Source organism: Chanos chanos, chromosome 9 (assembly GCF_902362185.1).
Source record: "Chanos chanos chromosome 9, fChaCha1.1, whole genome shotgun sequence".
Taxonomy (NCBI): Eukaryota; Metazoa; Chordata; class Actinopteri; order Gonorynchiformes; family Chanidae; genus Chanos; species Chanos chanos.
This window is the reverse complement of record NC_044503.1, coordinates 3,350,722-3,367,794: the sequence shown is the minus strand read 5'-3', so window position 1 is coordinate 3,367,794 and position 17,073 is coordinate 3,350,722. Positions and strand designations below refer to the sequence as shown.

The following is a 17,073-nucleotide window of genomic DNA, read 5'->3' as shown; positions in this document are numbered from 1 at the left end:
TATATGTTAAACCTGTTTACCTTGTACACTTGACCACAAGCATTAAAGTGAAGATAAAGCACGATAGTCGGATTCCCATGTAATATGAGACACTGTTTGACCAAAGATTCTATCACGTCAGCGCTAGAAGCAAGGAAGTTAGAATGATTAGACCTGGACTCTCTCTGTAACGAGAGACTGAACGGTCTGGCAGAAGACAAAGAACAACATCTGGCAGAAGACAAAGAACAACATCTTCACCCGCAGTTCATGCTTAAAATTGCAGTTGTTTCACTCATTGGTTGCCAACATGAAACATCCGCGGGTCGGGCTCCACAGCATAGACCATGACTTACCGATATCAAAATGACCCAAAGTGCCAGCATAAACTGTGATTGTGTTTGTAAGAATGTCTGTAGGGTAGATCTGCTCAAACTTCAGATCCCATAGACAGTACAAACCACCAGGTCTACTGCAACAAGTAGTTGACCCAGTGTTTACCCGTGTTTCTGCTCTCCAACAACAATGAGACAATGAGCTTCCAGAGTGCGCACGCACGCACGCACGCACGCACACACACACACACACACACACACACACACACACACACATACATTGTCTACGTATCTCTACATATATAGCTATCTCTCTCTCTCTCTCTCTCTCTCTCTCTTTCTCTCTCATCTTTACTGTTTTACTTCGATAATCGTTATCAAAGTGTGCAAGCTTAAACATAATTTTCTACTACACTACAGTTGCTCAGGAACTATGTTAACGTATTATGTCTTCCTTTCCGTGAAGAGTGAATAGATTCTTATCTTTGCATGGTAAGCTGTGGGAAGAAGCTGCGGAATTGCATTCACCATCTCAATTAGCTGGATGACACCGTGTGGACAATCAGGGTAATTTCATCCATAAACACAGAGCCCCGGATAATGCAAGAATACAGAGAACTAATTGAAATCTTAAACTAAACTTTCATTTTCCGCGTAGCCCAAGTTTAATCTTTATTTGTACGAGAAACCAGCACGCAACACATAATGCCGTATTTGTGTTCAGTCTGTCTCCATCTGCTGACCGCTAACTTTGCATTTTAAGTCCACAAAGTCAACAATAGCCTACGCGATAATTCAATGAAAAATGATTAAACAAAATACTCATGAAAGATTTGAAAATTGTTGCTTTATTTATTTTTGAAAGACAATCTGTTCCCAAACTTTTTTATTGATCTAAACCGATTCAGGTTTATAATGTGTCCTCTGGCCTTAAAAGCTCTGTTAAAAATCTCCTTATGGCCTCGTGCTGGAACGATATGCAGAAATATCCGAGTCATTCAAATTCCCAGGTGATTTATCACAGAGGTATGTGGATTGAATCCGTTCCCTCGGAAAACCACAAATCCAACCCGAAAGGGGATTCACCTTTTGGGCGAGGCCGCGCCGATGTCTGTAATAAAGCTTTGAATGTAGGGTAAAATACCTGAGCGTAGAAATCTGACGTCACACAGGTCAGCGAACGCTTTATGAGGTTTTCTAAGGGACACGATTCTCTAAGGGACAAGTTTACAAACGTTTAGCCTATGCATTGGGCGAAAAAAGGTGTGTTTTAGATATCTCTGTAAAACCTACAACATATTCCAAGAAATGTTTGATTTTTACCTAAGTTCCTGTTATCAGGTTGGGTGGGGACTTTCCTGCTACTGTCAGTTCTCACCTCTTGATACGAGTTTCTTCCCACTGTCCTTCTCTCTCTCTCTCTCTCTCTCTCTCTCTATCTATCTTCTAAAGGTCCCTCAGCATAGTAATATGTTGAGTATGAGCAGGCTCAGTGTCTGAACACAATGTCGTGAAAGGCTTGATAGACCGGTCCTACCTGTGCAGACAAAAGATTGACATCTAGAGAGCTGAGGAGGGCGAGGAGTGTCAAATACCTCTAGAACCGTCTAAAGTCACTTGTTGTTTTTGCTGGTGCAGTTTTTGCGATTATGCTACCTGTTAGATATTTAATGCGTCCCCTTAAAATGGGCCTACATGTACACACAGTCTCAGAAAACCCCTACACCCCCCCCCCCCCTCCCCCCCATTCACTACACAGACAACTTCAGTAATGAAATAATGAAAACATTAATCGTCGTTGTATTCACAAAATTTACAAAAGACGTCAAAACGTAACATATACATGAAAAAAAATCTTTAGTGCCTCAGCAAAACAGATTTAAATTGAACACTGGTTCACAGAACTCTGGGCGACCGACTTGGAGACGCACCTGCTGAAATCATATCTGTACGAAAGGCCTGAGTTACTGAAAGCTCTCTCGCTCTCGCTCTCTCTCACACACACACACACACACACACACTCACTCAGGGCGCATTCCAATCGCGCATACACAATGAAATACGTTTTCACCTAGAAGCATACCCAGCTCAGATTGTGGTAAAGGAAGACAGATGCGAGCAGAAAGAAGAGAGCTACTTCCGATTCCCGTTTGTGGCATCGATGATCGCACTGACAGAGACGACTGCACGTTCGTAAATCGAAAGGTGGAACTTTTTTTTTTTTTCAAATGTGATTTGATTTCATTTTAATCTGCGGAGCGATGAGATCGCGTTTCTCACCCAAAGAGTGATGAGAATGTTGGCGACCTTAGTAGACGTGTGACATCGAATGAAGGTAATCAAGTCACTTATATTTAAAACATTTAAAAACATTTTATATAGGTTCGCACACTCTGTTTACTCGGCTACCATTCTATATACCTCAAAGGTAATAATCATAAAATTTTCTAAAGGTGTACTCTTGTTTCCTTATCAGGGAGAGTACGAGGTTGGGAAATGGGTTGGCGGAACTTGAACTGTTTTTCTTTTTTTGTTCCCAGTTGTAAAACAGTAGTAGTGAAATGACTGAAGGTGAACAGGAGAGAAAGTCTGAGATAGTAGCTGTCTCAAAATACCTAAAACATTAGAAAACAGTAGTTCGAAGTTCGAAACTTTTCCTATATTACTTCTGAAATGATTTACGGGGAACCGAATGTGAAGAGAATGCAATCTGTTCTGCCCTTTAAGTTTGTTAACCACTGAATTACAGAGAGATGGGCTGCTGGAGATGGTGTTACCGGACCTGTGTGTGCTGCCTGACGGAGGAGGAGAGGACGGCAATATATCTAGACAAAGAGATCATGAAACAAATCGAAGTACAGAAAAAAAGAGAACGCGGAGAAATAAAAATACTGCTGCTAGGTGAGTCGCTATTCTTATCCGCAGCTGCTATCTTACTCCATATCATAGACAAACCATACACTACGCCTGTCTGCGCAATAGCTATTTAAAATAGAAGTAGCCGTGTAACGCAGGCTACTGCTATTTGATTCTAGTGTATTGTATTCTATGATCTACAAACTTGAGACGGCGAGGCGACGTAAAATAGGTGCGGACGAAAGATGATTAAAACGTCCCCTTCCAATGGGTGTTGAATAGCGCTGATGTTGAATGAATGGAAGGGCCATTGGAGTCATTATATTGGGCCTGGCTGGGAAGCGCATTGTCATATGATTCCATAATTAACCCCGGCGCTCACAACAAACTTTTCTCCAATGTCGTTAAAAAAAAAACCACACACACACACACAGGCGATTTTAGACAGATTAACACACTTCGACAACCTTTAGCTCGTGGCAGAAGAGAGGCAAAAACGTCAAGACAAAAACAGGAGTTCGAAGAAGTCGTGTGTTATCTTTGCAGGGTAGTGTAGGCGGTTTGGAGCATTCCTAACTACCGTTTATCGACAAAACTGTAAACATCGGATCATTGCGTCGCATGAAAAGACGAAACAATGCAGGTAAAGATGATCCTGGCGATTCACATTCCTCTGTCAACATGCATATGAGGGAAATACATTTTTTTGACATACACCATACGCCGTACATCATCAAGTGCACAGTTCGTTTTTATTTCAAAAGCCTGATTTTAATCGGTGCAAAACTGCAGCTCATTGCACTGAAAAGTTCCATGGCTTCTTATAAGCACCAAAGTTCATTTGTAGTGCTGTTTGCCAGACTCTTCAGCAAATATTGACTTTTTTGCAATTTATGATTAAGTTGTGGGACATTTTTGATACTCAGTTAACGTCAGTCATGGATCTGTATGGTCAAATTCACAAGTAAACGTCCCAAAATAACCTTAAGGTTGCTTCTTAGTTCCATATCAACTTAGCTGTGGCATTTGTTTAATGCTGAACTGACCACAGGTTTTAATAGAAGGAAAGTCACAATCATCTTATACTTTCTGCGCTTTCAATTCTTTCTCCCACCAGTTACGTACTGTGTCAGTTGACCGATTTTTGAGAGGTACTTGTCCCTAGGAAGTACACTGTTTGAAATCAGGTTTCAGTGTCAAAGGACCTGTGTTTACCTCTGTCACGCACCTCAGTGGGAAACAATACAATTAAACAATGGCTTCAGCGTGTATATATATATAGTTTTTTTTTCAAAGCCACAGAAGTGTGCTCACTGTGTGACAGGGGAAGTCCTTAAGTTTCACAACAGCTGTGGAAAATAACCTCAAAAAACCAGCCGCTCAAACTCTGTTACAAGCTGTGAACGTGTTGAAAGGCCAGATTCCCTGTGTTAATCAGGCTGTTTTCTCTTATTCGTCCACTGGCCTTTGTACAGGAAAGATAACACTCTGATGATGTCCAGCAGTGAACGTATGTTTATGTATTCCAGTAGAGGAACAATGTCCTCAGGATCTCTCACGAATCCATTTTAAAAGTGGGAAAAGGGCTTTTGAAGTGCCTCTCTCTCAGTTCAGTGTAATTCAGTTCAGTTCGATTCGATTCAATTCAGTTCACTTCAGTTAAATTCAGTTCAGTTCACTTCGATTCAGTTCATTTTATTTGGCCATATTGTCATTGCATAAATGCAGAGAAACAGGGATTTTATACACCCTGAGTGTAGAACAGTAGAATGAAAAACTGAACTAAAAACACACAATGTAAATGAAACAGATTAAACTAACAGACTAAACCTTATTAAAGTGGTCAGAGCATTTGTTTAAATACCAGGATGTGGATGTTATTGCACGTACGATGGTTGGAAAAAAAAAAAAAATTCAGAGAATGAAAAAAAAATAGAACGCACACTAGGCCATATTGCACACAGGATCGTTCACACTGGCGGAAAAAGAAGACAGAGTGAAAGTGAGGTACACTCGAAGTGGGTGGGGTGGAGGGGGGGGGGGTAACAGTGTCATTGCTGGGCAGTAGACTTAAGCTGGTTCCAGCTCTTGGGGTTGTGCAGGTGGGAGGCAGTGGTACTGTCGGGTGGCCAACAGAGCTCTGTCAGGTTACAAACCCGGGAGAAGAGAGGGTTCCTTAGGCAGGTTATGTGGGCGTTTCAGCACCTGCAGGGCCATTTAAATGGAAGAGGGGTGAACAGGCCATGGATGGACTGGATGGGACCTTTGGTGACACCGAAAAGCCCATTATTCTTCAGACGAACGCAGAGTGTTTAAGGAAATCAGCCAAATAAAATGACCTTAAGATTGGGTTTTTATCTTTTTTGGCTTAAATGGCACCCAGTACACCAAGAAAGAAAACAAACAAACAAAAAAAACACATATAGGCCTGTAGATGTTCACACATATTTTAAAATAATTTATTGATATTCTTTCAGCTTAGTGCTTTTACGAGAGCTTTTGCTGTCACCGGACTGAAGCTTTCAAGACACCTTCTTTCACATTGTATACATTTACACTTCCTTCTCTCTCTCTGTCTTTCCTCTTTAACATCTCTCATCTCCCGGGTCCTCTCCTAATCCCCGTAGGAACTGGCGAAAGCGGGAAAACCACTTTTATTAAGCAGATGAGGATTATCCATGGAAAAGGCTATTCCGAGGAAGACAGACGAGCCTTCACTAAACTCGTGTTCCAGAACATTTTCACAGCTATCAAGGCAATGACGGCAGCCATGACCAATCTGAAAATCCCCTATGCCAACCCACAAAACGAGGTAACCACAGGTTTATTTTCTCACCAGAAACCCATGATCTCTGACCTCAACCCTTAGGGATCCCAGGTTGCATTCCGATTGGTCAAAATGGTTTCGATTGGTCGGTTGCCGGGCAAAACGTTGTTGTGAGACCAATCAAAAGTATCAACTGTGCCCATCTGATGGATGTTTTTTTTTTTTCCCCCCATCTCACAATGCACTATCCATGTGACTCTGAGCAACCAGGCAAGGTATATCAGAAAGCGGAAGCAGAACAAAGCCATAGAGCTCTTCTGTTAGGAGGTTTACTACTTTCTCTGAGTTAACTAACTCTGAGTTTTCGCTAAACCCACTTTCTGAAATACCTCCCCTGGTGAAAGATATGTGGTTATTTTATGAATCCTTGAACCATTTATTCCTAGTTATGCTGGTTCTCAAAACTCACATTCGGATATCTTGGCTTTCTCCCTGCTCTGATACGTCTGATTCACTCAGTGCTAGATAGTGAGTTGATGAGTTTAATCAGGTGTGTTAGGCCAGGAAGAGTAACAGGCCTTCAGGACCCTGACTGGGAAAACGCTGCCCTGCCTAAACCATCAGATTCTGGCTCAAGTGGGCAACTGATGAGGGCAGGCACCGTTTTGGCATCTCAGACAAGGAGCCGGGTCACGTGACCTGCAGCGGCAGGACTTGCCGGGCGTCTCCTTACGTACGAGAGGTGTCACTGGCAGAAATGACACGCCTATACCACGGCATTTAGCAGACGCGTTTAGCCAGAGCGAACTTACAATAAGTGCATCAATCAGATCACGTTACCCCATAAGCAAAGATCACAATAAGACTGTAAATTAATTACCTGCAGTATCACGCTCCTGAAATTCTGTGACAATAAACGATAAATGAATAAACAAGTATTACACATTTATACATTTATACAAGTATAAATAAGTATTTGTAGTCATAAGTATTTGTAGTCTGTAGTCTGCAGTCTGTAGTCTGTGTTCTCACTCTCTTTCTCTCATAAAAAGGATTTTGCCTTGCGTATGGTGTTGTTAAATGTGTAAAGAAAAACTATTGTTTGAGTAATACATAGCTGATGCAGATCTGTGTTTCCCTGTTCTGCTCCTTGAGGCCAACAGCTCTTTGCATGTTCAGTCTGTTCCTACTCTAACACTCATGACCCAAGACGTCAAGCGTGTGTTAAACGCATGACAGATTGAACCGGTTGTGGTAGAGTCCAGGGATAAGTCACACTGTTGGTCAGCAAAAGCAAGACCGGCTACTGGAAGCTCATGTTTAGTCTGAACCAGTCTTACCTGTTTGCCCCAGAGGGTTTTTACGTGAAGAAGATACGAGAGCTTGACGTGAAACGCATCTTCGTCTTGTTTTCTCCGCAGATGTATGCTCAGTGGTTCCGTGACGTGGACGTGCATCAGCCGGCCGAGTTGGAGCGATCCCACGTGGACGCCATCCGCCGTCTCTGGGCAGACTCCGGGATGAAGGTTTGCTACAGCCGCAGGCGGGAATACCAGCTGCTGGACTCCACGGAATAGTAAGCACAACGACATATGACGTTTACGTTTTTCCTGACGATCTTATTTAGAACAACCTATAGTAATAACAGTTATTACAGTGTACATCAGAGGGTGTGTGCACACGGGGGCACACACACACACACTAATACACACTTCTGGAGTAACTTAAGCTGATGGACAAACAGGCACAACAGCTGTGCACTCTTCGCTTGTGATTCGAATCCAAAACCCACTGTTTCACTTAACCAGGTCCATTAACCACCACAGCAAACCTTAGTTTCACCATATCACCGATGACCTTCAGGGATCCTTTAAAGGAAACTCTTTGTTTCCTTGTTTGTTAAAAATAAAAATCTTTTTATCTCTGTGTCCTTACCTCCAAACAGCTCTATAGTCAGGGCTTTGCTTGCCTCTGCTGAGCATGGAGGCAGAGTTTCTTGATGCTTCCTTAACTGTAGTTGGTGATGCGGTGAGAGTATGTGAGTATTAAATGGAAGAGCAGGAATAAAAGCCTGATGTCTCTTACCCATACACTACTTTCCTCTGACTGCCTCGAGGCAAAGCACCTTCACCAAATGATTTAAAACTCTCAGAATGTGCAAACATAGCTCAGTTTAGTATCCGTGTTTGACAAGAGATAAAAATAAATAAGACTTTGTGAAAACGCGGATGTGTCACCAGAGCATCCCATGCCTAAATGATACGGAACTACTTTCAGTTCCAGCAAACGCAGCACGTGAATCAATAAACACTAAACCAGACAGAGACAGAATGTATATTCTCTTGAATTTACATGCAAGGATGTCACCCAGTGGAATGTTCAGTATGTCTCGTTGACTTTAATAATGACAGTTACGATTGGTTGTGATAGTTATCATAATTTAATGTGACATATATACATACACACCCACACACACACACACACATATATATATCAGTATATATAAACATGTATTTGAAGCACCGTCTTTAGCTGATTGGCTGGGAGACTTCTCTAGAAAGCTGCCCCCCCCCCCCCCGCCCTTGTGAAAGGCATAACCTTCGTCACCTCACGTGTAATTTCTCAGTGAGGGATCGTGTCCACTGGAGGGGGCTATGTGACTAAGAATCCAGCCGATCGATACGAGACCACATCGAGTCAGTTCAGGGAGCAGAATGTTCTCGTCGCTCTTTACCCTCCACCAGGAGTTGAGAGAGCGTTTTTTTTTAATGACCCTCGTCCCATTTACCACCTAAGCTGACATCATCCCCACTCGGCTGTTTTTCCGCAGTAACTCTAATGAGAATTTTTGATTGTCTTGTGTTTCTCATAGATGATTCATTTATTAACTGTTATGACACCTCAGAGACTAGTAAGTGAGTGAGTGTGTGTGTGTGTGTGTGTGTACACTAAACTGGAGTGTAGGTTAGAAGAGGCAGTCACATGACCCCTGGTTCATCTCTCTCTCTCTCTCTCTCTCTCTCTCTCTCTCTCTCTCTCTCAGTCTTAGCAGTTCTGAGATAATAAGAGCCACAAACAGAAGCAGAACTTTTAATTAAAGCACACACTGGACCAATAAAGGCAGCAATCTTGCTGCGACAACAGATTTGCCCTCTCTGTCCGTTTACCTAACTAATTAACCTTACAACAGATCCATAGGATTCACAGATATGATAGTAACCTGGTTACAAATGTTTTGAATCAGTGTACCAAGTCTCTGCGGAAGTTATTACTGTTGCGTGATTGTTATAATGCATAATATTGATTGCTGTGTTATGAAACAAGTTGACTTCTTCTTCCTCTTCTTATTATTGTATTGATTGTACTATTAGATGGTTTGTTGTGTTTGATCCAAAACGGTTTTTATTCTGGTTTTTTTTTTTTTTAGCTTTATGAACAACCTGGACAGAATAGCAGCTCCTAACTACGTGCCCACTCCTCAGGACGTGCTTCGGGTTCGATTCCCAACTACAGGCATCAATGACTACTCCTTCACTGTATCGAACATCACTCTCAGGTACGCACAGCGGTATTCATATGCTTTTGTTGTTGTTGTTGTTGTTGTTGATGTTGTTGTTGTTTTGCTTTTGTATCCACCCTCGGGAGAGAAATTCTAGGCTCCGCGTTGTCTCGGTGTTAATTTCTTTGCTACGTTATCGCTAACACACCGGGTAGGGATTCTCTGCTGATTAACGCACGGTATAATTAGCCGGGTTAAATGAGAAGCGTTAGCATGGGGGTTACTCTGAGAATGTGCTGTCTACAGGGATGCGATTTCGAAAACAATGACTTAGAGAATACCAGTGGGAGACTGGTTCTGTTTACTGTTAGCATGAGGCGGTCACGCGGTTGTAAACATTGTTTAAAAACTTTATGGGAGTTATGGAAAAACTTGTGATAGACGTTTCGCTCTCTGGTAGTATCAGACATTACAGTCTGTCAGCAATACTAAAATTTGAGTGAACATGCAATTAAAATGAACTTTGATGTATCCAAAGAGAGTAAAGTGTTTTCCCCTCCATTCTGATTAAAACGGAAGGCTTTCGTGTTGAATATCTGTCGATGTTTATGTCATGTTTATTACGTTCCTGTTAACTATGTGTCACGATTAGTGAGGAGAATTTGATGTAAAACTTTCCAATAATGAACACACACACACATACACACATGCACGCCATTCTGTGAAAGCTGAAAGACAGGGTGTCAATTACTGCTGTTAAATGTGTAACGTAGCGAGACACTCATTAGCATGTGGACCTGCCGGAAACTGTGGAAAAACAGGTCTGACGTCCGATAGAACTCTTATTCACCGGGGAGCGGCTGTCTCTTCTCCCGTGCTTCCCAGTACACACACACACACACACACGCAGAGTGAATATGCATTTAATGCACTGGCAATCAGCATTATTTGGAATATTAAATAACTCACAGCTAGTGTATATGTGTGTGCGCGTGTTTGTCAAGACAGTGTTGATTTTGAAAATTATCGAGATGTTTTACCCTGCCTGATCTCTCTGTGCTCTCTCTCTCCTTCTCTGTCTCTCTCTCTCTCTCTCTCTCCTTCTCTGTCTCTTCTTTCTCTCCCTACAGGATTGTGGATGTGGGTGGGCAGAAATCGGAGAGGCGTAAGTGGATCCACTGTTTTGAGTCCGTGACTTCACTAATATTCCTGGCCTCCCTCAGCGAGTATGACCAGCTTCTGGAGGAGAACAACATGGATGTGAGAGAAAAATATCACACATTTGTCTACCCTCCTTTGGACCACTGTCTGTCTGTCTGTCTATCTGTGCCTCTGTCTCTCCATCTGTCTGTCTGTGCCTCTATCTCTCCATCTGTCTGTGCCTCTATCTCTTCATCTGTCTGTCTGTGGCTCTATCTCTCCATCTGTCTGTCTGTCTGTCTGTGCCTCTATCTCTCCATCTGTCTGTCTGTGCCTCCATCTCTCCATGGCTCTATCTCTCCATCTGTCTGTGCCTCTATCTCTCCATCTGTCTGTGCCTCTATCTCTCCATCTGTCTGTCTGTCTGTCTGTGCCTCTATCTCTCCATCTGTCTGTCTGTCTGTGCCTCTATCTCTCCATCTGTCTGTCTGTGCCTCCATCTCTCCATGGCTCTATCTCTCCATCTGTCTGTGCCTCTATCTCTCCATCTGTCTGTCTGTGCCTCTGTCTCTCCATCTGTCTGTCTGTCTGTCTGTGCCTCTATCTCTCCATCTGTCTGTCTGTGTCTCTATCTCTGATCTCTGTCCTTTGCCCCTCATCCTCTGTCTCTCTGCACTTCTATCTTTTCCGTATGCTCTCTTTCTTTCATCCCCATGCACTGTCTTTGAATCTCAGCCATGGAAATATCCACGGTTTGACTGGTAGTTCTCTAGAGCCAACTTTCTTTCTCTCTCTCTCTCTCTCTCTCTCTCTCTCTCTCTCTCTCTGTCTCCTCATTGCTCTCACTGTCTGCTCTCGATGTTTACCTCTTACACTTAGTCTCTGCTTGGCTTCTACCGTCCACATCCATTAATTAAGTGTCTTTATCTCTCTTTGCCACTTATTTTCTCTCTCAGTTCATTAACCTGTTCTGACCTGCATTCACACCCCCCCCCCCTCCTCTCTACTCCTTCACTCTAGAACCGTATGGAGGAGAGCTTGTCGCTGTTCTACACCACAATCCACTCCATCTGGTTCCAGAACTCATCCATTATCCTCTTCCTTAACAAGATGGACATCCTGGCAGAGAAAATTGCCACTTCCGACCTGCAAACGTACTTCCCTGGATTTACAGGTGTGTTCAGGTCCATGACGGCACTCCAATAACCTTGTGTCATTATGTGAATTGCTTCACTTTTCACTAGAGTGCGTTTTCTGCGTTTTTATGAAATTTCCGAGTTACTTATCATACATTAACACTGGAAGTGTGTCTGTAACAAATTCAGGGAGGTCAGATGTAAGAGTAGGCAAACTTTGTCAGAAAACACAAACTAAAGCCAAAGTCGAGACCAGGAAGAGTTGGGCACATGATAAACTGGCTACCAGGGACAAGACCAGGAATCAGAATCAGAGACAAGAGAGCTAACATGAGCAGGAAAGCTAACATGAACAGGAAAGCTAACATGAACAGGAAAGCTAATATAAGCAGGAAAGCTAACATGAAAAAGGAAGGCTAACAGGAACAGCAAACAAGGAGGTAAATAGGACCAAAACAGACCAAGAAGGAATACATGGCGTGATACTCTCATGTGAGAATCAAGTAATGAGCTGATGAATTGTCAGAGCAGAGCACTGATTGGCCAGAAGAGAGAAAAGGAGGCGTGGCAGTCACAATGACTCGCTGGATAACAATGTCTAGCAATGCTTTACTCTGGTGAGTGTCCATTTAAAATTACACTGAAAAAGTGTTCATATAATCAACACTTAACAGTGTAGATTATGTAAAACACTCTCAGAATCAATTCTGCACCAGTAAGTTTTAAGACAGCGTGCATGTAGTTATTCAAAACAGACAGACAGACAGACAGAGAGGCAGGCAGTCCCGATCAGCCTTTAAACAGTTTAAATTCTGCTTTCATTTGAGTGGAGTTCTGACCTTGGCTTTGAAACGTAGCTACAGAGTCAGATCCACACAAGGGGCCAAATTAGCGCAGGGTTAAGCTCAGTGCTTTAGAAGAAGGTGTGAAACCTCATTATGCCGAGAACTAAGTCAAACAATGCGCAGGCTTCTTAAACCCTTCATGGTAATAAAAGTGATATTAATCATAATGATGGTGATAGAAACCTGTGAGTGGGAGAAGCTGGTCCAGCTGAGAGAGCCCTTTGCCACAGAGAGTTTCAATATTATTCAGCTGTTTGATTGGCACAGGACATGCCAGCGGTGATACTCATATGAATGTCGGGGGAGAGGGAGAGGAATATTAAAAGCATCTGAAGGTGTGAGAAGCAGTGTAAGTGTGGTTGGTCGGGCTGTCCTCGGTCCTCGTGCCCTCTGACATTTCATTTCGCCTGTTTAACGTTTTCTTAATCCCCCGCCGTCGCCTTACTTAGTTTCGCTGTGCTTTCGGCGTGCGTATTTCCAATCTACGTATTCCAGTCTGGGCGGCTGCTTATTTGAGATTCACGCTCTATTGATTCAAATGTAATAATTACAGCTATGACCGTTAATAATGTATTTACAGCCGTACGAGGTTGGAAAAAAAAAAAAAAGCCATGTACTGGATAATTCCATTTCGAAGGTTGCTGTCGGGGGTTAATAAGGGTCAGGGTTAGGGTCTGAGTTAGACTTGAGTCCTAATAGATATGAATGGTTTTACGTGTGTGTATGAGTGCGTATGTGTGTTTGTGCGCGTAAGAAATGTGTTTTCCTCTGTTGGCTGCGGCACTGTTACAGTGGAAGCTGTTGCTCTCTCTCTCTCTCTCTCTCTCTCTCTCTCCCTCTCTCTCTCTCCCTCTCTCTCTCTCTCTCCCTCTCTCTCTCTCTCTCTCTCTCTCTCCCTCTCTCTCTCTCTCTCTCTCCCTCTCTCTCTCTCTCTCTCTCTCTCCCTCTCTCTCTCTCTCTCTCTCTCTCTCTCTCCCTCTCTCTCTCTCTCTCTCTCTCTCTCTCTCTCTGGACTATCTCCAACACCTTAGCACTGGCCTCCCTCTCTGCGTCTTCTCTCCCTGTTACCCCTAGCAACCATAAATACCCCACATTTTGCATTGCCAAACAGACTCGCCACTTATTGGGTGGTGGGAGTGGGGGATGGGCTGGAGCACTCCTGGCTCTGACTTACTGATTGGATGAGCTGATTGTCTCACTGGCTTTTTTTTTTTTTTTTTTTAATGTACCTGTTGCGCTGGGAATCATCTCATGGTTCTGATTCCAGTCTGACTCCATTTTACACCATTGATTTTACATATATATGTATATATGTATGTATATATTTTTTTTTTGTTTGTTTTTTTTGTTTGTTTACCTTGTGAAGCCAATCACAGAAAAGCGTTATTTCTCATACTGGCTCATTATACAAACAAATAAGAGGCTATCTTATAAATGTCGTCCTCTGTCATAAAGCTTACGGGGGGGGGGGGGGGGGGGGTGTTGTTTCGTTTTTGTTTTGTCCTTTATCACCTTGGACTTGATGACGGAGATTCAGAATCCTGGTCTTTCCCAAAGCTGCTTTAGGAGAGTGTGTGTGTGTGTGTTGGAATAGAAGTGAACTGAAGCCCTGTTCTCTCTCTGCAGGCAGGAGACGAGATCCCCAGGAGGCCATGAATTTCATAAAGGACATGTACCTGCAGCAGGCGGTGAACCGGGAGAACCGGGAGAAGAAAGAGAACAAATACGTTTACACTCACTTCACCTGCGCCACGGACACCAACAACATCCGCAAGGTCTTCAGCGATGTCAAGGATACCGTGCTCATCAAGGCGCTTCACGAATACGGTGTTCTGTGACATCCCCCCCCCCCCACCTTGGAAACCCTCACTGCCACTTACGAGCGCCAAGAGACTGAATCGTTTTAACGTCTTTAACTTCATACCATACTCATCTCTCCCTCTCTCTCTTTCCGCATGATTTTCTTGCCCTCCTCCCTCCGTCCATCTCTTGATTTCTCTCTCTCTCCATCCTTCTGTTTCTCTCTCTCTCCATCTCTCTGTTTCTCTCTCTCTCTCCATGCTTCTCTTACCTTCCCCCCTCTTTCCATCTCTCTCTCTCTCTCTCTCTCTCTCTCTCTGTGTGTTGCCCTTCTGTGTACTGTAGTCACAGAATCAGTAAGACACAGACCGTGTTCTCTAATCTGAAAATCCTCTGCTCTTGGGGTAAATTACGGGTAGTAACACATTCCGTCCCTTTTACCAAATTACGGTTTTCCAATCTTTTCCAATCTTTCCCTTTTACTAAATAATGGTTCTCCAATCTTTCCCTTTTACCAAATAACAGTTTTCCAATCTTTTCCAATCTTTTTTGTCAACGTTTTGTTGTCTCTTCCTTTTTTTTTTTTTTTTTTAAACAAGTTTCTGGTTTTCTTTTCTGTTCCTCTGCGTGTGAGTCTTGGGAGCACTCAGCAGTCGAGTACGGGTTTTATCCCACTTAATAACACACAGACCTGATGAGAGAAAAACACCCAAGTGCCTTTTTAGAAAAAAAAAAAAAAAGGAAAAAATACCAGTGCAGGGTTGAAAGGAACCTGTTTCTCTGCACGTCAAGTGGCAGGGCATTCCTGTCGTGCTTGCAGTGTTTGGCCGCTGAGGTAACGTTGAAGGTATTTCCAAAACACCGTTATGGTATCTGAGTCTACACTAAAGGACGCTCCCCAGCCGACCGACTTCATTCAGGTTTAAATGCCCTGTTTTCTGAGTGCATGGGGAGGGGGGGGGGTGATGGTGCGATGCTATTGGCTGCTTGGAAAAAGGATGTAGAGTCGCTCTGTTTATAGCATGTGATCTGAAGTGTAAGTGAAGCGGAGCAGCCCGCTGAAAAGCAAACAAAATGCACAGCAAACAAACGAGGGGAAAAAAAAAAAAAAAGCCGTACCGGAAAACCTGTCAGTGCCTTTCCTGAGAAAACGACGCAGTCTTTCACACTCCTCCAATACAAATTTAGAGTTACTGTAAACATTTTAGAAAACCCTATGGACATTTCCAAACAAACCACATCTGCCTCGGGCTGTACATCAACTAAGAATCTAGAGTGACAGGAATAAACGGGGGTTTGTGAATGAATCAACTGGTTGATAGCCTACTCAATGTACTGTAGTCTGTGTGAAATATGTCCATCATATGACCAGGATTAATTTGACCTTTCTCATTCAGCGGAAAACGGGAAACAGAAAACTTCCAGGAATGTTTTTTTTTTCCCTTAGAGCTCTGCAGTCCCAATCCAAACACAGTCACGTGCCTGGAACCGGTTCCGTGCTTCCCGGGAACCGGTCGGACGACCGACCGACCGACCGACCGGCCGGCGTGAACCGCGTCCGAGGCCTCGGCTTTGACACGGATTTTACTACCCGCTGACGAGCGCTCTGACCAAGCTGCTCAGTCTGCGTCTATAAAAAGACCTCGCTGAATTCCCAGGATCCAATTAAAGCTGCAATTAGCCGCCTTAGACAGCACAGTGAAAAAAAGAAAAGAGAGAGAGAGAGAGAGAGAGAGAGGAAGAAGCCATAGGAGCTAAGCTCAAAGAAAAAAAAAAAAAAAAAAGAACGGAAAAAAAAAGAGCCCGGTGAGAAATGGTTGTTTATTAAAAGAAAGAAAGAAAGAAAGAAAGAAAGAAAGAAAGAGAAAGCAAGGGAGAGCGATAAAGCCGTTTCTTCCGACTCTTTGCTTTGACTTACGGTTCAGTTCTGTTTATTGTGCTGATAATCGCTTCGCTCGACTTGTCTAGCCTCTGTGACTTCCAAACCGTCTGTCTTTTTGATTTGCCTACACTGCCTCAAACCGTTTTTTATAAGCCTCTGGATTCTCTTATTACTCTTCCCCTGCACATGTTTCATATTTATCAGTACACCTAGGTCTTTTTTTTTGTTTGTTTTTTTCTTGGTTCTTTAACTGCGGGAGAAAACGCAAGGCAAAAATACTGGTTGAATTTCCTACTTAAAGTGGCGGGTCTTTGTGCAGTACTCAGTGCCTCGTCACGGGATCCGAAGTGATTCAGACGTTTGTTTTTCGTTTTGTGTTCATTAGAAAACCGCATCACACGTCGTCATGTCCGTGTGCTGTGTATGGGTTTATGGGAGAGGCACGTTTAACTGCCATCGCACCGAACGATGCTTCGGACGCAGATATATCACCTGAGGACTTACCTGTGATAACTTCTTATGGTACTCCAAATATTAAATGAACTGTATGAACTGTTTTCCTCTTCTTTTTTTCTCTCTCTGTCATTTTGTCCATTTTTGTTTTCTTCTTGCATACATTGAGCGGAATATCTTTAAAAAGTTTATTCTCCATGAGTGATGAACTTTTACATTATTAACTGATCACCAGTCATAAGGTGTGTCTGACTGTGCTTCTGCCACAAGGACCATGAAGCAACACATGAACATGAGCTGAATGTTACATTTTTGTCTGGACGCCCTTCACCTGAAGCATACAGAGTATTTGACTTGGGGGCTGGGGTTTATATTTGATAA

At 43.1% G+C, this 17,073-nt stretch overlaps 1 protein-coding gene across 1 annotated transcript; it reads left to right on the top strand.

Moving 5' to 3' along the window:
• Nucleotides 1-3,067: 3,067 nt before the first annotated feature.
• LOC115820995 (guanine nucleotide-binding protein subunit alpha-11-like) lies at nucleotides 3,068-14,395 on the top strand. The gene is made up of 7 exons (XM_030784731.1): nucleotides 3,068-3,215; nucleotides 5,798-5,982; nucleotides 7,359-7,513; nucleotides 9,365-9,493; nucleotides 10,567-10,696; nucleotides 11,597-11,750; nucleotides 14,184-14,395. Exons 1-7 carry the CDS (start codon nucleotides 3,068-3,070, stop codon nucleotides 14,393-14,395), a joined length of 1,113 nt encoding a protein of 370 aa, XP_030640591.1.
• Nucleotides 14,396-17,073: the final 2,678 nt, after the last annotated feature.

Bases quoted from the DNA above. Each gene is read 5' to 3' on its own strand.
- LOC115820995 (XM_030784731.1), top strand. From the start codon at position 3,068: ATGGGCTGCTGGAGATGGTGTTACCGGACCTGTGTGTGCTGCCTGACG. The intron at 5,983-7,358 runs GTAACCACAGGT...TTTTCTCCGCAG, and splicing joins ATGCCAACCCACAAAACGAG to ATGTATGCTCAGTGGTTCCG. The intron at 10,697-11,596 runs GTGAGAGAAAAA...CCTTCACTCTAG, and splicing joins TGGAGGAGAACAACATGGAT to AACCGTATGGAGGAGAGCTT.